The 22,943-nt window shown below is 30.3% G+C and overlaps 4 protein-coding genes and 1 long non-coding RNA gene across 12 annotated transcripts; 2 read left to right on the forward strand and 3 right to left on the reverse strand.

The window, feature by feature from the left end:
- The first annotated feature begins 250 nt into the window (after positions 1 to 250).
- On the forward strand, positions 251 to 4,506 carry Tmem63 (transmembrane protein 63). Its single transcript, XM_072003740.1, has 12 exons — positions 251 to 628; positions 969 to 1,095; positions 1,221 to 1,438; positions 1,587 to 1,863; positions 2,011 to 2,114; positions 2,196 to 2,388; positions 2,458 to 2,572; positions 2,819 to 3,015; positions 3,088 to 3,414; positions 3,512 to 3,787; positions 3,914 to 4,147; positions 4,233 to 4,506. The coding sequence occupies exons 1-12, from the start codon at positions 603 to 605 to the stop codon at positions 4,434 to 4,436; spliced, it is 2,298 nt and encodes a 765-aa protein (XP_071859841.1). The 5' UTR covers positions 251 to 602; the 3' UTR covers positions 4,437 to 4,506.
- Nsd (Nuclear receptor binding SET domain protein) lies at positions 3,074 to 14,457 on the reverse strand. 5 transcript variants are annotated; one of them, XR_011799858.1, is made up of 14 exons: positions 13,794 to 14,457; positions 13,179 to 13,455; positions 12,471 to 12,871; positions 11,669 to 12,392; positions 11,420 to 11,586; positions 10,836 to 11,154; positions 10,434 to 10,656; positions 10,156 to 10,348; positions 9,624 to 10,053; positions 9,254 to 9,536; positions 8,775 to 8,995; positions 8,464 to 8,687; positions 7,361 to 7,812; positions 6,825 to 6,911 (listed from the first exon to the last, which is right to left on the reverse strand). XR_011799858.1 is itself a non-coding variant. In XM_072003736.1 (14 exons), exons 1-13 carry the CDS (start codon positions 14,007 to 14,009, stop codon positions 7,777 to 7,779), a joined length of 3,714 nt encoding a protein of 1,237 aa, XP_071859837.1. In that variant the 5' UTR covers positions 14,010 to 14,457; the 3' UTR covers positions 6,825 to 6,911; positions 7,738 to 7,776. The 5 variants fall into 5 exon arrangements, 4 of the variants coding, with proteins under 4 accessions (XP_071859836.1, XP_071859835.1, XP_071859834.1 ...); XM_072003736.1 differs by having other exon boundaries at positions 7,738 to 7,812; XM_072003735.1 differs by lacking the exon at positions 7,361 to 7,812 and having other exon boundaries at positions 3,074 to 6,911; positions 13,980 to 14,457.
- LOC139987468 (uncharacterized) lies at positions 8,012 to 11,802 on the forward strand. The gene is made up of 2 exons (XR_011799860.1): positions 8,012 to 8,365; positions 10,519 to 11,802. It is a non-coding gene; the product is annotated as an uncharacterized lncRNA (long non-coding RNA).
- Positions 14,458 to 14,785: 328 nt separating the features above from the next.
- On the reverse strand, positions 14,786 to 16,803 carry Dnaaf3 (Dynein axonemal assembly factor 3). 2 transcript variants are annotated; one of them, XM_072003748.1, is made up of 6 exons: positions 16,292 to 16,803; positions 16,016 to 16,205; positions 15,759 to 15,929; positions 15,502 to 15,684; positions 15,194 to 15,425; positions 14,786 to 15,100 (listed from the first exon to the last, which is right to left on the reverse strand). In XM_072003748.1, exons 1-6 carry the CDS (start codon positions 16,536 to 16,538, stop codon positions 14,804 to 14,806), a joined length of 1,320 nt encoding a protein of 439 aa, XP_071859849.1. In that variant the 5' UTR covers positions 16,539 to 16,803; the 3' UTR covers positions 14,786 to 14,803. The 2 variants fall into 2 exon arrangements, with proteins under 2 accessions (XP_071859849.1, XP_071859848.1); XM_072003747.1 differs by having other exon boundaries at positions 15,194 to 15,428.
- A 147-nt stretch (positions 16,804 to 16,950) lies between these two features.
- LOC139987459 (uncharacterized) lies at positions 16,951 to 22,374 on the reverse strand. 3 transcript variants are annotated; one of them, XM_072003737.1, is made up of 10 exons: positions 22,164 to 22,374; positions 21,459 to 21,782; positions 21,132 to 21,376; positions 19,284 to 19,635; positions 18,979 to 19,194; positions 18,463 to 18,892; positions 18,256 to 18,393; positions 17,713 to 18,153; positions 17,444 to 17,637; positions 16,951 to 17,336 (listed from the first exon to the last, which is right to left on the reverse strand). In XM_072003737.1, exons 1-10 carry the CDS (start codon positions 22,245 to 22,247, stop codon positions 17,088 to 17,090), a joined length of 2,673 nt encoding a protein of 890 aa, XP_071859838.1. In that variant the 5' UTR covers positions 22,248 to 22,374; the 3' UTR covers positions 16,951 to 17,087. The 3 variants fall into 3 exon arrangements, with proteins under 3 accessions (XP_071859838.1, XP_071859840.1, XP_071859839.1); XM_072003739.1 differs by having other exon boundaries at positions 21,459 to 21,771; positions 22,164 to 22,371; XM_072003738.1 differs by having other exon boundaries at positions 18,991 to 19,194; positions 22,164 to 22,371.
- Between the last annotated feature and the right edge of the window lie 569 nt (positions 22,375 to 22,943).

Consider the following 22,943-nt stretch of genomic DNA (forward strand, 5'->3'; position numbering starts at 1 on the left):
ATTTATATCTACATATATCTATATATAATTATTTTTTCTCAACATTACAATACATAAATATTTTAGTACATACAAATTTTGGTATATAGATTAAAAAAGGAGACTTAAATTATAGCTGAAATAATACTTCAGTCAGTCAATAAGAATATATGTATAGAATATGTACAGGATTGTAGACGAATAACTATCACGGTAACAAAAACAATAGGAAGAGAAAAAGAACGAAGTTTTATATTTAATTATGAAAAGTTTATTTTTTCTCTTTTTAATTTTTTATTTAACACTTGCTGAAAATGTTTCTTATTTAAGTGGTCCAAATCAAATTTATTGATATTTGAATAATATTGTAATAAAAAAAAACATTATATCTCCATTAATTAATATAAGCCAATATGAACAAAGGAAAAACTTGATAAAGAGGAAAGTGGGAGTCAAAGTGGGAACATATTATCCATATGTAACCATTGTATTCAGATTAGGTTATGTTAACTTGTATACTTGCTGCTATTCATAACGGAATTAATACAATGTGTCAAATTGACATACATTTATTGATATGCATCTTTGTATTTGTTTAATCATATATAAATATATATATATCAATGAATATGGATTACCTACATTTTCAGTAAGTAGTAAAATATAATTCCTTATGTATTTCGATTAGATTATTGCTTCTTTGTCATTGCGTAAGTTAATAATTTCAGTTGTTAATTGAAAGGTGTTTAACCCTTTAACACCATTGCCTATGACACAGAGATAATATGTATATATACAGTACATATACAAACACAATTATTTACTATTGAATGATATAATTATTTTATTTTTGCAAATAGATTTGTATGTTCTATGTAGAAATTTCATTATGGAAAATATATTTGTTATATATTTAATTGGATTCGCGCCTAAAATTAAACGTTTACAAACAAATTTCATGTAAAAGATTATTATTGTTTAAATTACAGTTCAACTGTACGTGAAGCTCCATCCTCAGAAACATGCATTCCAATCCCAAGGCACAATACAACTATAATAACAGATGTTTATGCGGGCATTCCTGAAAATTTATTGCTAAATTTTTTTGGATTTTTGGTAAAAACTCTTTTTGAAGAATTATATTGCTATAAATTACATAAGTTTTTAGATGTAGATAATGTATTTTATATGTATTATATTTGTTTAATATTCTCGTTTAATATTATGATGTATCTTAACAGTTCCTTGTTATCTTGTTTGGTCTATTACGTAAAAAAGCATGGAACTATGGACGTCTCGCATTATTAAATAAAACTGATGAGCGATGGATGGAATTATTTTATGGAGATAACGAGGGTAGAGATACAGAAGCACTGTGCATAGAAACTTCTGTTAATTCTCAACTTTCACAAGTTGATAGAGGTTTCTTATCTTGGATTGTTACTGCGTTCAAAGTTACGTAAGTACAATAAACATATTAATTTCTTATTTGATAATTTGCTGCATATTTATTAAATATGTAACAGTTGAATAATTTAATCTAATGTCGATGTGTTAGCAAACAATTTAGTGAAACTTTAAATAATGTTTTATAATTTCAATCTTAGAGATGAGGAACTATTAAAACGAGCCGGACCAGATGGTTTACTGTATATTTCATTTGAACGTCATTTGATCATCTTAACGTGCTTAATGGTTATTGCATCGTTATGTATTGCTTTACCAATTAACTTTCATGGTAATATGCAAGGTGATGATGCAACATTTGGTCATACAACAATATCAAACTTGGACCCAATGTCTACATGGGTTTGGGTGCATACAATTTTAATTTTATCCTACTTACCAATTGGTGGATACGTCATGAAACATTTTTTGAAGAAGGTATGTTCCATTAATTACACATAGATGAAGTTAAATTATAAGATTATGATTAAAGCCTGAAGTTTGATCGAAATAATAACAATGGCAAAAGAAGCAATGAAAATACATAAAAAAATGATAAAGCTATAAAAGATACATAATACATAGGTACGAGATTCGAAGCATGGTGGTGAATTGGCAGCTAGGACATTATTAATTACAGAAATACCAAAACAACAGTGTGATGTACAAAGTCTTATTGATTATTTCAAGTATGCAAATTTGTGTTTACAAACATAGTAACATTTATTATTTTATTTATTGTACTTTCCTTATATTATGGTTCTCTGTAGACAAGTATTTCCCACATTAACAGTGGAAGATGTCACACTGGCTTATGATATCAGACAGCTTTCTGCATTAAATGTAGAAAAAGATTGTGCCGAACAGGCACGTTTATACTGTGAAAACTATGCAAGGAGAAGGGAGCCATTGAAAATGTATCCATATCCATGTGGCCAAGTGATAGGTTGTTGTTGTAAAAATGTATGTAATTTTTTCAAAAAATTATTGCAACCGTTACAGTATAAAACCTATTCATATTCTTTTATGTAGCAAGTTGATGCTCAAGAATTTTATACAAATGAAGAAATGCGATTGACTGCATTAGTCGAAGAAGAGAAGAAAGTGGCACTAAGCAGGCCTCTTGGAGTAGCTTTCGTAACTTTAGGTAAGTTACTACTTTATTATAATTTCTTATAATTATGTAAGTTATAATTATGTTAAGTTCTATTATATTAAGTTTTATTTATAAGCAACTATAATAATCAATTCTAAATTATTACATAAATTATTATATTATTATTCAATTATTCAAACTAAATTATTCAAGCAGTAAACATACACATTAACAATAATTATATGAAATAATTATATAATATAACTAAATAATCATAACAATAATTATAACAATAAGGTACATCTGGTGCAGCTAAGGCTATGCGGAAGTACTTATGTTCTTTGCCAAGTACGAAATGGGTTGTGGATTATGCACCTATGCCATCTGATATCTTCTGGGAAAATTTAAGTATACCAAGGCCATGTTGGTATCTGAATGCTGTTTTAATAAATTTTTCACTGGGCATTGTATTATTTTTTCTTACTACACCAGCTGTAAGTTATTTGTAGTTAAAGTAGTAAAGATGAAATAGTGAAAATAAGTTGAAACATATTTTATTTTTCCAGGTAATAGTAACCGCTTTAAACAAACTACCAATCACAGGAGAAATTATGAATCTGAGTCCAATAGTTTCATCTTTTCTTCCAACTGTATTGTTAGTTAGCGTGGCTGCTTTAATGCCAGTATTAGTAGCAAGAAGTGAATCATTAGTCAGACATTGGACTAGAAGCAGCCTAAATCGAGCAGTAATGACAAAAACATTACTTCTTTTATTACTGATGGTTCTTATATTACCTAGCTTAGGTTTAACCAGTGCACAAGCGTTTTTAGAGTGGACGGTAAACGCAGCAAATGACACAGGGCGATGGGACTGTGTGTTTTTACCTGATCAGGTACCTAGTACAATGAAATTAATGAAATATAATCTATTTTACAATTACGACACAAGTATAATCTATGCAAATGTGTAAAATTGTTATGTTTTTTTAGGGTGCTTTATTTGTAAATTACGTAATTACTGCAGCTTTACTTGGAAGTGGATTGGAGTTAGTCAGGTTTCCCGAATTAGCTTTATATACCTTCAGATTGTGTATAGCACGTAGTAGGGCTGAAAGAATACATGTTAGAAAGGCAGTATTATGGGAATTTCCCCTAGGTGCTCATTATGCCTGGTTACTCTTAGTCTTTACTATGACAACAGTGTATAGTTTGGCCTGTCCATTAATTACACCCTTTGGACTGCTATATCTCGTAGTGAAACATTTGGTATGATATTTGAATATTTTATGTTAGTAATATATAAATAATATATAAGAATAATATATGAAAATTGAATGAACTGAATTAATTGAAAATATGCTATGTTTATAATAATAAAATTGTGTATTGTAGGTGGATAGACATAACTTATGTTTTGCCTATGGACCAAGTATAGGCGGTGGCCAATTAGCGGGTGCGGCAGCAAGTGCTACTGGAGCCGCACCGATTTTGGCACAAGCTGCACTGTTAGCTCTAGGTTTGGTAAGGAGAGGTTTATCACCATTAGCTGCGGTACAACTCAGTGGTCTTGCTGCGAGTATTTTAGGTCTTGTTACCGGTGCTACTTTATCCACATCAAAATTTAAAGTACAGTTGTATTTTTTGATATATTGAGCGCAATTTGCCTTATTATATTTAAAAATATCTAAATAATTGAAAACAATGTTCATAGGCACAAATGCAAAAAAGAGATCTATCAGCTGGTCAGAATTTTATTGCACCCGTATTACGAAAGAAACAAACATCATTAGAAGAAACTATATCCATCGGTACGAATTCTGATCTCAGTCCACCAAGCTTAAGGAGCACTAGTGCTTCTTCAATACAAGATAGTCCGAAACTTTATCAAGACTATGGTAAAGAATCACAAGCTTGATAACTTTTGGATTACAATATTGGATATTAGTCATATAAGTGATGTATTAAAACAATTTAATGAAAACACAGTGGTCGAATTGATTATTGAAACATTATGTCGTTGTGTCGTATTACTAAATACGACAATAATATGTTTTTGAAAAAGGAAAAATTTATTCTTAACAAGTAGAAAAAATTTAAAGTTAAAGTTATAAAACAAGTTTATAAATGTAATTTTTCACTTTAAAAGCCCATAAAAATGTTAATATGTGATCATCCGCTATAAGAAGAGAAGCATTTAGTACTGTTTCATTTGCATATAATAATTACAAACAAAGTAAAAGTTAATTGTTATATTTTAGTAATAATGCAAAAAATAACGATAATAATAATAATAAAAATAATAATCGGTATTATTTATCTGGTTCGTTTTGTTTTCTTCTTTTAATAAGAAATTTTCGATCATACACATTCTCTATAAACAATTGTTAATTATTAATAACATCTATGTGTTTATAATTTTAAACTTTGTGTATGATCATCATAGTCCAATAAAGTTTTATAACAGTTTTAAGTATTCACTTCAGTGAAACAAAAAATGTCATGAGTATCTATACATAGAGAGATAAAAAGTACGCGAGTTATATGTTATCGTTTATATTAAACCGTGTGTTACTGTGTAAGTGGATGTAATATGGAATTAGAAAAGGAACGCTGCACAGAGGCCCCTTTTATCCTTGTTTGATCATGCATGCACACTGACGCCGTTTGTTAATAGGTGTTACACTTACATATATATTTACTGTACGTATATTTACGCGTGTGCATCCGTTATTACAGAATGACACAAGTGGCCTCTATGCAGCGTTCTCTTCCTATTCTTATATCGTCTTTTCAGCTCATTCATGCATTTTATATTTACATCTATATGGTATTATCAGGTATTATATTACGCTCATCCCACAAGAAAGGTATTCTTTTCTTTTCTCTTCCTTTATTTTTCATTGATTATGTACTTATATTTATCGTTATCAAATTTAAAAATACGTTATAAATTCGGAAATAATTGGAATAATTTGTATTGCAAAAAAACTGTTTTGTATCTAATAATTTGTTGTAGTTTCTTCTAACAGTGTGCTTATTTAATGTATATACAATTTAAAATACATAAAAACGCTATTAACAAACTTATATTGAATTCTCTGAATATACAATTAGAGATTTAATTGAAATTTTATAATGTATATTTTTTCTAATATATATTATAAAATTTTAACTGAATCAAATCGAACTGAATTAAAGAGGCACAAGAATTTCAATTCAATAAAATGATTTAAACGTGTGAAATAAATTAATTAAGAACACGGAATTTGCGGAACATTATGGAATATACGGTAAAGATATCACAACTAGTATTTTGTAATAGCAAATATTTTTGAAAATAACACATTGTGTAATACAAACTTTCAAAAATTCACAAGGCAGTGTGATGACAGTTGTCACAATTTAACAAATAATGACTATTTTATGGATACGATGACGTAACGGATAAACATTTAAAACTACAATGTAAAAAAGATTAAAAGAAAATTTTTAACTAATGTGTACATATATCTTACAAAATAGCCATTATGGGACCTCAAAAACTTATTTACACGAACATTGAAATTATATATATAATATATATATATAATTCAAAATATTGAATTAGTATATATAATTATAGATATTTAATTATATATCAAAGCAAAATTAAGAAATATAATATGTATATGCACGAACTTTAATTCTACTTTTAATTCTATACTATTTTACTTGTAAATTAAGAAAAACATTCCATGTCAACCCGATTAGATGAATGCGTGTACGTATGTCGCGTATGCACGAGCGTGCGTGCATATACATATATGTATACGCATAAGGTTCATAAATGCAATGTATAGACACATATATGCAGAAAGCTTATTAACTTACGTAATATAGGTGTATACAGAAAAATTATCATATTAAGAATAAAAGTTCATTGTTTCGCTAGCAGAATTGGAATTTATTAAAATTTGTTATTCAACTGATCCCTTTGACATGGAATGGGTGTTTTACAAACAATGTATACATATAATTACAAATACTACTAACTCATATTGACGTTCACAGTTGTATCGCATTTCTTATTACATAATTTGTGATTTATCAATCGTGAAGATTTGGAACTATGCACATTAAAATATATTTTATCGTTCGATCCTAATTAATGAGGATAAATGGTTCATTCAAATAAACTGCCACCGATTATAGCCTCCAATTGACTAGATGTAAGATTACTAAATTTTTCTACCTGATCTTTTTCTCCTTTCAATCTTAAAGATAATCGGTGCAATTCTTTTCTTTTCATACTTTTCGAGCTGTATTCACAAGGCATAAAATTTGTAGACTGCGTTGCTTCTTCATCATCTTCTTTTTGAGATTCTTCACTTTCCTCACTACTCGGATGAACCTATAAATCATATTTTGTTCTATGTTTTTCATAAAAAGAAACTATGCATTTTAACAATATGCAATGTATTGGACAAAATGAATTATTCCTATGATTTTCGAAAAATAACACTACTGTTGATCAATACTTCAGAAGCATGATATTTAAATATAACTTAGAAAATTGACCTAAAGGGTAACACACTGTAAATGATCGAAAAAATCAATTTTTAATTTTTGAATTTTTTCCAATGCTTTCCTACATAATTTGACAGACGTAACTTTTTAGTTTCTAATCTTTTTTTTATTTTTTGTTTTATTTCGTATTCACCGCATGACGTAATCTCTAGCTATAGAAGAATTACCAATTTTGTCATAGCTAGCAAAACATCTTGAAGAATAATTTATTTATTAAAAACGAACGTGGACGAAATTGGTTCCAAATATACTATTATACTCCTTAGTATGTACATGTTAATCATAATAAGCAATAAGTTGACTTCTTTATATTTTTGTTTGAAAAAAATTAAATCTTCTAAAGATATCCCTATTCTGACTATTACAGTGTCTTCCCTCCTTAAGCTTAAAAGCAACTGCGTGTCTTAAAGTGCTACAAGTAAAGTAAATGCTCACAATATAAGTTATGTGTAGTATGATGGTATTTAAATGTCTGTTACGTTCACAAGAAATTTACTCACCAATTAATATTTTAAATTTCATAAGTAATTAAGAACAAAGATAACTGAACTACTTATTACAAGCTATTTGTTAATTACAGGATAGTTCTTTCTTATTGTGATACAATGGATCAGAGGTCCGAAGAGATAATACCAAAAATATGCACTCACTTGAACGTATAAACTTAAACAGAACATGTTTGTTTGCTACTACTTCTCACTACTGCCAATGTCAGGGAGAGGATGCTGGGAACAGTGAAAAACAATTAAAAAAAAAAAGAAAAAAAAAAGAACAAGAAAGGTTAATTGTTGTTAATCTTTTTCTTTCTACTTTTGGAATTATCTTACTAGTAAATGTTACATGAATAAAACAATTGTATTTACTTGCACAAAATTCCAAAGCAAATTAACTATGTAAGTACTTTTGACATAACTTTTTGTGTACAGATAGAGATATTAATGAAATTGAAAATAATAATTGACATTTTTGCAAACATGAAAAATTATATCTCTACAGAAAAGATTCCATAAGTACGAATTAGGGAGATAGAAATATAATATATATGATATTAATTAAAATAAAAGCATTGGAAGACAAAGAATGATACGTTTTTGTCATAGGTCTATAACTGTTCGATCAAATTGGCAATGAACATTTTTCATCCCTTGAGAAAACGCATTTTACTCTACATACAACATTTTCTTCTCATGCTTACCACCACCAATTGTCAACTATATTTGCCTACTTTTTGTTATATAAATAACACAAACGAACGAGAATTATAACAACACTTGAAACGTAAGATATTCTTGGATGAAAGTTTAAAATGCATAGAAGAATGCTCATTTTCATCGACAATTTACAACAATGAATATATCTGTAAGACTTTACCTTACCTCTATTATGGAAACTCTTGGTGAGGGTTCACGCGGTACTGATTTTTCCATTATGATCAATGGACTATTGGAACCTGTAGAAGAGTGTTCTTTGTCTGTTTCAGTATCATTATCCGAATAATCTTTTTCATCTTCAGCAGATCTTTGCATATCCATACTTTCATGCAACTTACAGACAAAACCAGCTTTTTCACTGTACTCAAATAAATTCCCATCCAGATGTACTATTGATAAATGTGATTAATTTTACAGTAAATGCAATAATACTGATAAACAATAAACTTAACAATTATATTGAAAAAATCATTTACCTTGACAAAAAGCAGCACTGCAAAACGAACAATGTGCAGATGTTCTACGACGACACTCTGCACAATGATGCCAAGGACAACTGAATCTCGAATCTGTATCATCAATGATCACGCAAGATTTATGATACTTTTTATTGCATGTCTTTTGATCGCAAACGACAAACTCTGTCAACTTTTCAATTTCCTGCCCACAACTCCAACACAGTACATGCTTCCTCAACCTAATTATTTTATAGTCATTATTACAAATTATTACACATTATTTGCATATTAAAATAATGAATTATTAGAAGAAAAAATGATTTATCCAAGATATTAGATAAGAATATAATATTAGAGATACAAAAAAAAAAATTAAAAATACTGATCTGTTTCTTCTAGACATATCTACTGCATACGATAGTGCAAAACTATACAATATTCCACTATTTGTGTTAGACAAATTATGTGCGATATGTACATTTTGTGTCATCATTTACCTTTTTTGACGTTTCATTTTATCGATTTTATCAAATTTTTTCTGTTGAATTCCTGTTGTTGAAGGTGTAGTTACTTGTGGTTTCTGTACTTTTAAACCTATAAAACCACTACAATTTGGCGCTCCACAAAGGCAGGGCTTTCGAGTTTCTCCATCACAAGCTAAATTATAATTAAAGGTCAATTCTTCGCCGCGCTCGATATCGCATAATGCAAACAGACCTATACGCGTATCTCCATTAACTGTCCATTTTTGCGTTTCGCAATTTGGTGAACACGAATGATCTACCACGTTTCAAGAATAGGATTTTGAAATAAATGACGATTTATTTATTTTTGGTCTTCACTTATTATGAAATAAGAAATACTTACTCATAAACCGACTTAAATTGCCTTTTGGTTCAGCGTCGATCATTCTATTATTATCTATAGTTAAAAAATAAAAATTCTCGTTCTTTAATTCCTTCTTCCTATGTAGTCTTCGTTTGTATTCAGCTTCATCTATAACTTCACCTACATATTCTATAACAAACTGACCAGCTTTAATATGTTCTAAACTTCTAAGACCCCAACCACGTCCTACAGTATGAAATGGTTCCATAGCTGGATATTGTCTTTGTACAAATGCTTGATTTTTACATTTGGCACCAGCTGGGCAAATACCAGGGCTACATTCAACTAATAATATTCGATTAAGACAATCTGTGCCTGGAGCACATGGATTTTCCCATTCTGCATCACAATCGCACGCAACGATGCTTTCAACCTCTGCTGGCTTTACGTTGCCAACCGGTTTATTCATCTAGAAATAGATATAAGTCATAGATTTATACATTATATCTGATAGTATTCATGCACTAGTGTTTACATACGCACAAAGTACGCCTGCGTACACATGAAATACCTTTAATTTGACATAATGTGGAGGTTTCAATCCTCTTGGTCCATGGTCTTTAGCTGCAGCTCTTTCGATCTTTAAACGCTGATGAATCTCATTAGCTTCTTCTAATGCTTTACGATAAGTATCATCCCTATTTTTTTTACCAATTGGTGGTTTTATGTTTGCATCACCATCTTGATAAAGAAAAGCGCGTCCTCTATAAATAAAAAGACAACTACCTTTGTTAAATATTTTTCTTCATATTTAATCAAATTCAAACAGTAATTAAGTATATTACTTACCTATGAATCCAATGATAATTATTTGATCCTAAAAACATTACGCAAAATTTACCAGGACTGTGAGGTATAGCTTCTATGTTTTCAGGAATTTCATGAGGATAACAAATACGAGATGGCCACCAACGGTAATTACCAAGTTTAACCCATACAACTTCTCCATACAGAGGCAATCTGCCTGTTTCACAATCTTCACAAATAAATGCACCATCTGGAGCATCAATACCTAAAATCATCATTAAATATAAAATCCATTTATTATATCTCAATTATTCTTTTAACTGTTTTCACTATCTCACTCTACTAATATCAATATTTACATACAATAATTATATACAGATCTGCGACTTGCTATTAATAATTATATTATAGAATAACTATTGTATTCGCTTTAAAAATAGTTACCTAAACATTCCAAATGAAATGACGTTGGACATGTATCGCAACAGATAAGACTTCCGCCTCTTGTACATAAAAAGCACCATGCCGCGTTTACTGGAGGTTGTGGGGCTTGGTAATGCTTCGGACAAACTATCTGGCTGCCAGTTAAAATTACCGAACCAGCAGGTAAACAAGATGTAGATGTATGGTAGGATGAAGGACAACGAACGCATCGTGCTAATTTCTCGTTTGGAGCTCTCGAATGACTATCCTGAGGATTGTCTGAACTGCATGTATGACATACATGATATGGGCAAGTTAAGCGGCCTCCTTGCCAATGAGACTAATGAGAAAATAAAATAAGTAATATATTTATAAGTAATATATAATAACGTTATATATGATGTTAAATATCTGTTATTGAACATTAAGCTATGATTACAGTGGATGCGTATTCTGATGAATGAAACTCCTGAAGGCGAGAGAAAAATATATACGCTCATAAGAATCTATATATATATGTACACATACTTATATATTTGATTACTATGTCATACTGAGTTTGTCAGTACGACAGTTCGTCAAAACACGCATCCATTTTAATCTACCTGTGGCCACGATTTCAAGCAAGACGAATGATAATGTTTTCCACAAGCTAACACAGAACATCTTATTCTATCTCCTTCTCTTTCGTTACATATAAAGCAAGCAGGTGCTACACCTGATAAGCAATCAATACATTTAAAGAACTCGTCCTCTTGCTCTTCTGATTTACCTGAAATTAAGAATAATATTCAGTTTGAGTAAATGTTAACATCATGCAAAATATCAAAGGTGTAATTGATAATTCACTGTACCATTATTCTCATCATTATCAGTATTGCTTTGTTTAATTTCATTTATATCATCGAGAATTTTATCATCCATTATATTCTCATCAACAGAATGCTCTGGACTAGATTCTCCTGGTTTCACACAAGAAAGGTGAAAATATGAATAGCAAGGACCTTTACACCTAGTTAATTTCCCAGTTTTTTCACATATTTGACAAACTTTCTCTTGCTTTGTTCCTTTGAAAAGATTATAAGGTCTATTTCTTTTCGTTTCTGAAACACTTATCTCTTCCTTTTCAACTTTAATTCTTGACCTTTTATTATCTTTAGCACTTCCATTCATTTCTAATAATAAGTCGTCTTCGTTGTTTAATGAATTTTCTTTTGTATGAGCACTAGTAGTGTCTGATGTTACATATGATCGATATTTTTTGCGAAAAGAAGAATTCATATTATCCCAAGTCTTTTTTAAATATTTCTTAATATCGTGTTCCGACGCATCCGGATATTCGTCTTCTAACATATCTCGATTCCGTTCGTAATAAACTTCAAAGACACCATCTACATCCTCTTCAGTACGAAATTCAACCTTTTGCACGAGAGAGATTTCGTCATTGGAATCTCTTTGACTTAAGGGAGATAACGGAGGAGTATCTGAATTAAGTTTCGAATGATTTTTACCATTCTCAATGTATTTAAGCATTTTTTGTTTAGTTCCATCTGTTTTCTCTTTATCTACTTCATATACCTGCGGAATTATTCAATATAAATATTTATGAAACTATAATATTAATAATATGTAATTGTTTTATTCACATATACATACATTATCTTGTCTAGCACGTTTAAAATCAGGACCATTTGAATCACTTGAGTTTTTTCTTTTATTAGCTTTATCCTTTTCCTCTGATATTTTAGATGACTTATTTCTTATACTCTTTTCCTTTGGTTTAAAAACATGTGCTCTATCATCATTACTCATTGATTCAACTTCCATAGCTTCTTCGATCGCACTTTCCCATTTTGACTTTATACCAGGCTTAACAATAAATGCTGCGGCATATTTAGCATCTCTCTTCTTTACTTCTGCAGTTATTGATTCTGATAATTTTTTAAAGTCTGCAAGATTTGTAAATGGAATCATAGAGTTTGATGAAACCCAACTGTGACGTCCTTTATCGCCAAAGTATTGGACATGTATCATTAGCGTTTGTGATCTGGCAGTAGCTGGTCAAACAAATATACGTATATACATATATATATATATATATAAATATATTTCACATGAATTATACCAGTTACCATAAAATTGCTACATTTAAAATACTAGCAAAGACGATTTAAAGAGAAAACATTTTTTGTAGGTAACTTGTTACAAATAATACATAGAAAATGATAATGCTCAATATTTAATTAAAGATTATATTTAAATGATAGAGTAGAACATAAAACAGAACAAGATACTATTGAGCAAAACATATGTTTATGAGAAATCTTTTTAATTATTTTAATAAATTTGTAAATAAAAACTTACCTTTTAATCTATGATATACCATTAGAACTGGATCAAGTGTTATAACACAAGGCCAAAAAGGAAAATTACCAACTCTGGCCCATGCTAATTGACCTAATATCCAATTACACTGTATAGGAGAATCAACCAATTTTGGAGTAGTGTCCTCCATAATACTTAAACTAGTAGAAGAATCACTTGTATCATCCATATCGTTAACTGTATTATTTTCATCTGTACTATCGTTGCTACTATCTGGTGAATTTTGATATTTACGATTCCTTGGCATTTTAGAATTCTACAAGTTACATATATTAATGTTATATCATATGCTACTAAATACATATATACATATTTCTATTAATATATTTGATTAAAAGAAATATGATGGCAATTGAAAAAGAAAACAATTAATGTACATAACTATATAAGATTATAAATATGCATACATTTATTTATTATATGGTATAATAAACAATTATTGTTTATTATACCATATAATAAATAAATACACATACGAATAAGAATTATACAGTAAAACATTAATGAAAGCTACATATAGTACCATAGTTTGTTAAGAATAGTATTGATCTTTAATCAGAAAGATTGTAATTGATCTTAAGAGGCATAACATGCCTTTGAGGAAGTGGCAACCTCATTCTTAGGAGACTTGGGTTTTATTGTTCTGCCATACCGACTTCTACCAGGTGAAGTTTTACTAAAATTGGTACTGAAGTCCTTTGGGTCATTTTTAAAGTTACTGCAGGTTGTTCCCAAATTTCTGTCCAATTCGCCAAATCTTGATTCAATTGTTATGCCCACCTTGCTATTTACTCTGTTGATAGTATTCATTGTTTTCCAACTAATTTAGCATCTTCGTCTATCGAAGGAGACAGTAATTCGATGACATGAAACCTCATATACCTCTTCAGCGTTTTACACAATATAAACTTTAGAACTTGTGTATAAAGGGCTCATGTACAGAAAACAATTTTCATTATCGCTGAAAATAGCTGCGATGGCCGATTTTCAAGCGGTACCTTGTTTCTTACAGAAACGACACTTATTTTTTATCAGTCCACAGAAATCAACGCATATTATGCGCAAACTTTTAAAACAATTTATTGGGTGTTCCATAAACAATTTCTTATCCTAATGTTAACAAATTGTAACTGAATCCTGCGGGTCTCTAAATAGGGACAGACGCGTTTCCCGCGATTTTAGGTGATTCTCATAACCATGCTTAGTTTAATTTTTCACTATACGTAACGTTTGGTGATTTTTCTTTTATGGGTTACTTCAGTTTTCAATTGTATAAAAGCTCATATCAACTTATACATACGTATAATTGTATCGTTGTATGTTACGTTTCATGTTACTTGTTACGGATCTAATAATGGATATTTTGTTAATGCTCTATGAAGTACTGATTAAATCATATATTTATATCTATATTTTAAATTAGAAACTACGTGAAAATTTGTTATTGAATCAAATCGTAATTACATCTGTAAATATGTATACGTATACATATATTTATATATATGCATTTAACTTCATTGAAAACTTCAAACAAATTATATTAAAGAAGTACTATTTTAATTGATTTCGGATACCAGGAGAAAGAGTAACGTAACTTCAATTGTTTATTTGGAAAATCCAACAATATAATGTTCATTAGAATTTATATCATTAATTTCATGTAATCCATTATGGTGCATCATGCTTTTTAATTCCTTTACAAAATTTTGTAAGTTTTCATTTCGTACGTCTACCAGGAATTTTGGTAGTTCCACCAACATGATTCCTTTTTTTTTTAGTAATGGTACAAGATTAGGTAATTGTTCCACCATGTTATGAGCTATCCAAATGAAATCAAATCTACCAATATATGCCATTTTATGTTTAGAAGTTGATAAAAATGTAATAGGATGGAAGATTATCTGAAAGTATAATGTAGATTGTTAAATTTATTAATTTTGCACAGTATTTTATGGTTCGCAAATAAGTGATAATTTTATAATTCTCTATGATACTTTATGATTTTTAACATTTATCCAAGATATATCATTCCACTTATATTTATTTTTCTCTTTTTCCCATGATTCTTGCTCCATTTCTTTATTTGGTGTTTCAATTACTAATGTTCCATTTAGGATAGAAGAATCTCTATGCGATGCAATAAGTTCTTGGCATATTGATTCTCCAGTTCTAATTTCATACATATGCTTCATAATTTCTCTCTCAGCTATATCAGTTGCTCTATATCTACTATATTATTGTATTATATTACTTTCAATATCAATAGTATCACAACAAAATACAAATTTAGAATGCAGCTTACATATTATCATCCCTTTTCTCCTGTAAAGCCCAAGTGAAGAAAGGACCATTTGTAATGTCTCCTAAGTAAGTATAATGTACAAACCCAGGACCATATTGTATAATATTGTTTAACAATGTTGGATTACTTCTAACAGGTTCACCTTCTAACCAAGTGAATGCAATTCCATTATTTCTCCAAAATCTAATATTAAAATAAGAAATAAGTTATAAAAGTATGCTGATATGACGAAATTTCCCAATAGTTAATAAACATACCTATATTCTTGCAATGTTAGGTTTGAAATACCTCTAGATTTTAAAATCATATGATAATCCCAATCAAAAACACCTTCCCGATAATCATATCTTGTTTTTAATGATTTTCTAACTCTTTGATCCCAATACTTCATAATAGGAACATTGTCACATGTTGCATGTGCCCAGAATCTTATAAAATATATACATATAATTAACAATGGAAAGTTATAAAATATGAAGAAAAACCAGTATTAAAGTTTATTATTTAAACTCACTTAAAAATTGCTTGCAATTGATCTCTATCCTTATGCTTGAACTGTTCCAAGCTTAACCAAGGACAATCAATTGTATTCGTTGGTATATTTGACAACTGATTGCATGATTTTATCAAATATTTAGCTGTTGCAGGCCTTATCAATGTATTTCCAAATATCTCTAAATAATAACGAGTTGCCTCTTGCAATCCTTTGGTGTTTGTATTAAAACAAACAAAATTTTATTACTATTACCAAAACAATTACTCTGTATATTTTGAGACTAAATATACATACCCAAATTTGTTTCTAAACAAGTACTTAATAAGAGAATAGATCTAGCAACTTGTTCCAATGTTGATTCGACTACATTATATATAATAATACGATCATTGTACAAATACGATGATGCTAATGTTTTCAAAATATGTCTTGCATCATTAGCACCTACAATTAATATCTCGATATATTCACTTGGATAATTGGTTTCATGTTTATTAATTTCGAACTGTATGTCTAATGCTGGGCTATATCCCCACCACATGTTGTTAAAACTATAATCTTTAACTTATTAAATTATATAATCATTAAAAACAGCTAAATACCGATATTATCGTTGGTAAGTAAAGACTTTAGGATAGATTATTTCCATGGTAACATCCATACATTCATATATGTTTACATATAAGTTTTTACCATATGGCAAAATAGTTTAATGATATATTTCATATTTCATGAAGTATTTATTTATTCGATTCTTTGTAACTATATATTTGAGTTGTTGTATTAAGATATTTGTTAAAAATAAATGTGTACCTATATAGGAATATGCGCACGCCCGAATATACCTATATATATAAAACAAAATAAAGGAATAATATGTGCGTATTATATTAAAGTTAAAGTCATAAATTTATATAATGAAAAATTATAAACAGTTAATAATAGTCCTCTCATAGACTTATAAAACCATTTATTTTGTTCCTATAATATATAGATTCTGTGACACAGATAAAAATAACGTCCTCTTAAATCTTGCTCATGCAAGAATTTCTTATGAACATATTTACGTTAACTCGATTTGGACAGTAACTCATTTATCTCGTTTTTTTTGAGCCCGTTTATTGCCACACCGTTGTAAGATATCTGTAATAGGTCCTTTATGTTGAAATATAGCAATAAGCTGCGTGCGTGCTTCGGTCATTCCTTCGCTAATTAAGCTACTACGTTGCATATTTCCTTTAATTAATTCATTTACACGTTCAAGACCATCATCTTGTCTATTCCTGACATTTTGTTGTGATTCAAGCATGGTTAATGTTGTTTTCAGCTTTTCATGTACCTATACAAATTTCAGTTTATGATATTACTGTTTGAACGTTATTATTTACATAAAATATATATTTTATTATCATAAATAAATATTAACATAATCTACTATAAACTTACTTGTTTCTCAAGATCAGCAATATCTTCCATTTGTGCTGTAAGATGATATACTTTCCAACCATTTAATTTCTGTAATACATGTTTCTGTTGGGCTATTTCTGCAACAGTAGGTCGTCTTTCTTCACGAGGTCTAACCTCGCTTGGTCTTCTATAATGATGAAATCTACTGCCGCATCTATTTTTCCATGAAGGCCCTGTAAAACCAAAAATAATTATCTTCTTTTAACATATATTCATAGTGATTTTTGCTGGACATTCCTTCCACAAACCTAATAAACTAGGTGTAGGCCGTGTTCGTATTGCAACTGTTGGTTGTTGTGTAGGAGATTTGATAACATCACATTGCGTGTTTGAAGTTTGTCTCTTTTCTGATAATTTTTCTTTCGATTCTTCTTTAAACTCTTTTTTCATCCTTTCTTCTGTAATAAACTGCATTTCTTCTTCAGTACACCTTGATTCTGTTAATTCTACTCCGGTAAGTTGTTGTTTTCGAGGCTTTTTTCTGGGAGACATTTCTACTGTTGGATTTATGGTAATCCTGGATTGTTCAGGTTCCTCATCAGGTATAGGTGATGAAGTTGCTGAAACTGTAGTAGATCCTGAACTTTGACAACCTCCACCATCTTGATCTCCTCTCGGCGAACACGGTGGACTGGATGTTGTAACAGGAGGTAAAGATGTCAGTACAGGAACTAAATTCTTAGCTGCACCTAAAAATTCGGAACTATTTCATCAATTTTTTTATCAAATACAAGAACAAGAAATCAAAAAACATCATATATATAACATTATTTAACTTATTTTGTTCATACCTTTGATAGGTGAATTGTCATGATCTCTCTTTCGAAGTATACTTGGTCTTGGAGATGCATTTGTTTTAGTGTGAGGTTCATCGTATCCAGGTTCGACGAGTAATCTTACTGGAGTTTGGCGGTATTGGGTATATGTTCCTGCACAATATTATTCAATAAACATTGCTTTGAAAACATTAAAACACATCAACAGACAATGAAAATTACCTGCGGGTTCAAAAGAATAGTAGGTTGCAGTATGTGGCGGATGCAAATATTGCCCTTGAGCCGATTGAGAAGGCGTTGAATTTGAGTTATTATTTGCATTACTAGCGGAAGAAACCCGAAATCCAGATTGTTGATTGGGTTTGATTTGCACAGTTTGTCCAATGCTTTGTGCCTGTACTGTTTTAGCAGGTGCTGATGTAACTCTTGCTGATGCTAAAGGTAAAGGATGCAAAGACATTCCAGTAATTCTAGCAACAGTAGTCGATGTAGGCTGTGATATTCTTGTTGTATTTGATGTACTTGCTGTTGTAGCAATTACACGTGATACTGTGTTAAGGCTTGACAAAGAAGTTACTGTTTGAACAACACGTGGTATTGTTTGTGACTGTGATTGTGGCTGCTGTTGCTGTTGCTGCTGCTGTTGTTGCACCTATTATATAATCAATTCCGATCAATATCCATAGCACTAATAAAATATATCTTACATCATATGTGATATGTGTAATGTGTAAATACCTTTGCACTTACTTGTTGAGAAGGAATTACAATTCTACTAACAGTTCCAGTTGATGGAGTAGCAACAGTATTAATTGATAATTGCCTTCCAACTGTGGGCTGAACAGGCACTGAAGCTGAAGCAGTTACTCTATTTGTAGCTCCAACTACAGGTGCTGATACAGCTATACGATTTACAATACCTGTGGTACTTAGAGGTCTATTTGACTGATTAGGCTATAATATGAATACAAAATGAACATTATTTATTTTACCAATATTATTTTACAACTTCATTTTATTGATTACAATGAGTAATAACTTACTTGAATAGTTTGAGTCGAAGGTCTGCTAGGTTGTGTAGTTTGTGTTATATTTGATATTTGAGGAGCAGCTGGTCTGCTTTGCGTAACCGGCAATCTTGTAATACTATTGTTCGCTTGAAGAACTGGTGCTATTAATCTGGACGGAGTACCAGAAACTCCAGTGACCATTGTGGCTTGTACAGATCTTCCTTGGCCTGAAGGTGTAATTAAACGAGGCTGTTGACTGGCATACACTGTTGATGGTGGTCTTGAAATTCGGCTAACTGGAGGTATGGGATGCCTTTGTGGTTGCGCATATACCACTGATGTTGTTTTAGGTTGCCACTGAGAACTTGAAATAGCTGTATTTATTCTAGGAAATACAAAAGATGGTATGGGTTTTTGTATTATTTCATGTTGTATTATTTCATGGTATATATGATTATCAGTTTAGTATTTTACTAAATACTTAAAGTAAATTCTATTTACCTGTTATACTTACTCTGAAATATTTAATGTTTAGTTATATAATTAAAGGATATAAATTTTTATAACATAAATTTTCGGTTGTCCGAAAAGTTCATTTCGATTTTTAAGGAAAATTCAAACGCGGCAATAACTTTCGATATACATTTATTGAATGATATAGGTGCCATTTTGTCCCACAACTTTTCTCCATCTTTCACGCAACTTGGATATTTCAACCTTTCAGAATCTCTCAGGTTTTTCGATTTTTTATGTCAACCAAAGGATTAAAGTTTTTGCCATTAACACGTTGACGCCAGCGCCGATATTCAGGGTTTTCTCTGTGAGGCGGTGCCAAATGCATGCCGCCTCATGGAACAAACTCATGTGACCCATCGATAATGCACGCCGCCTCACGGGACAGACACGTGTGACCCACCAATGGTGCACGCCGGCATCAACGTGTTAATGGAATTTTGTAATGACCTAAATAGATAAAAATTTGAGGGTGGAATGTCTCGTGAATACGGTAGGTGAAGTAGCACGTCCCAACTAAGCTCCAACAGCTTTGTCGAGCAGTCAAAGACACATTAGGCCGCGCATTGTCATGATAAAACACGACGCCCTTCCGATTCGCTACTTCTGGACGTTTTTTTTTCAATTGCCGTTTTTAATTTGTCTAATTACTTTCCCAAATTTATCGTTTGGTTCTTTGGGTAGAAGCTCATAATACAGTATTAAGACTGGCTTTTGGGATGGCTAAAGATTCATTTCAATTTCCTCAAGATCTTTTCCACTCAATATTATTATAAATAATACATTTTTCATTCCCCATCATCAAAAATGATGTCTCTTTGCGTTTATACAGCGAGTCGCAAATGGAAATGTGATTTATCAGTTTTTTCTCTGTTAAATTCTGGATTTTGATGTTTTTAGCATTTCTGCTAATTCATGTGTTATATAGTGTGGTTTATCCTTGATCAGTGATTTGATCTAATCTTCATCAGTGGTGGGGGGCCTACCTGGACGTTCTTGATCTTCAAGGTTGAAATCCACTTCCACAATTCTTTCAGCTATAGCACCATCACCATAAACAACACATATCTTGTTCGCTTCTTGTGTGGTACTTTTCCTTTCCGGTAAAAGAAAAGCATCAAATGCCTATAAAGCACTTTGTTTCCTTCCATATTTAAGAGCTTATAAAACTAATAAAAATGAATGTATCCTAACTGAACTTTTTTCTAAAGATGCCCGAAATATCACTTTTTAGGATATGTACACATTATTTGTTTTTAATCATTCTGATATATATTTAGACCTGTCCTAATACCACCTGCCAAAAATCGACACGAACTTTCCGAACAACCCTTACATATATATATAAACATATATATGCATATATACCCTGATCTTGTGGTAGGTATAGCTTGTCCTGTATTTGCTCTAACAATCGGGGTAGCCACTGTCGATCTTGGGGCAGAAATATTGGCAACTGCAGCTGGCCCTCGTGGTACATGATAAGTTGCTGGCATATTTGTAACCTGTTGTGTCTGTTGTAATAGTTGTTGAGCCTGTGGTTGGTTTTGACGTTCCACTGTACTTAACATACCTGGAGAAATTATCCTTACCGTGGAGCCCACTGAGCAGATCTACAAAACCATGATCAATGATATCTATTAAGACTTTAAAACAAAATAACGTATTTAAATGTAAATAAAAAGTTTTCTCTACCGTCGTTGTTATCTTGTTTGTTTCTGAAGTTGAAGTGGTACCGCAGGGAACTACAGGTTTCATTACAGGTAATTTTGAGTTTGTATCCATTGATATTGATTTTCCTGTAAGACTAGTAGATGTACCACCAACTGATCCCACTATAGTTTGTGTTGACTGAATATTTTGTATGTTACTTTGAACAACACTTTGCACATTTTGTATACTTTGCATAGTAGTTAAATTCTGCGCTATGCTTTGTACAGTTGTCTCTGGTAGATGTTTATCACCGCCACTCTCGACTGAACTTAATGTTGTGTTCATATCTATATCTCTAAAAATTATCTATATATATATTTATTATATATATATTTTACACATAATCTAATTAGTCTCTAAATTTTATATTTTGTTTATTATCCTTTATTATAGGTTTTTTTCATCTTCTAAACTTTATAGAAATTAAAAATTATTTTATACATAAAATAGTCAATACTGTTGGAGAATGTCAAGTTTTTTAAATACATTTGAAGGTTACCTACTTTTCTAATAATTTAACAGCAATAACAAAAATAATATATATAAAACAATGTTATAACGAGAGTACGGCATTAAAATATAAAATAATGTTGAGTATTGTAAAAAATGAATGTATTTTTTTATCTTTGAAACTGACAGTAAGCAGTATTTTTTGGGGGGAATATATAATGATAAAAGTACGCATACCTTTATAAAAACATAACGCAGTAAGATCATTACCGATTTACTTAAACGTACACATATGACATTCTTAAAATTCTTCCGTTTCATTGATGCTTTTCAAAAAAAAAACATTTTACACCCCAAACAGCAGTTTTCTTATCACTATAGAAGTTTATAGCGCCTAGTGTAAGCACAAACAGCAAGCACAATACAGTGCAAGTAGATTGTTATTAGCCAAATAAATGTTCTATGCATTTACTACATTCTTCACTTGAGAGGAACATTTCATTTAATCAAACAATTTTAAATGGAAATAAATATATAATTATGAAAACTTGAATAAATAGTAGAATATAGTAATTTAAAGGACATTATTTATATCAAAATATAATATATTGTAAATACATTTACTATAAAAACAGTGAGTAATATCTCCGTAAAGAAAATCACTATTAAAAATAGTTAGTGATTTTTATTCTGAATATAAAGTTGGTTAAATTACGGTAACAATAAAGTAAATAGTGCTCACTATTTATTGAAGACATTTCTTTTTAATTTGAATATTTATTTAATTTTCTTTATATTATAACCATAATAAACTAAATTATTCAATAAACTAAATTAACTCTCTCTCTCTTTCTGTTTCTCTCCTCTGTAATTGAATAAAAGAATACGAGTATATTTTTTCATACACATTATGTAAGAACTTCTTTCATTTGCAATTTTAAATTATTATTCACATAACTATGCGAAAATTCAAAACAAATATTAATAGATTAATTCAAAATAATGAAACATGTGTAT

The sequence above is a fragment of the Bombus fervidus genome, chromosome 5 (genome assembly GCF_041682495.2).
Source record: "Bombus fervidus isolate BK054 chromosome 5, iyBomFerv1, whole genome shotgun sequence".
Lineage (NCBI taxonomy): Eukaryota > Metazoa > Arthropoda > Insecta > Hymenoptera > Apidae > Bombus > Bombus fervidus.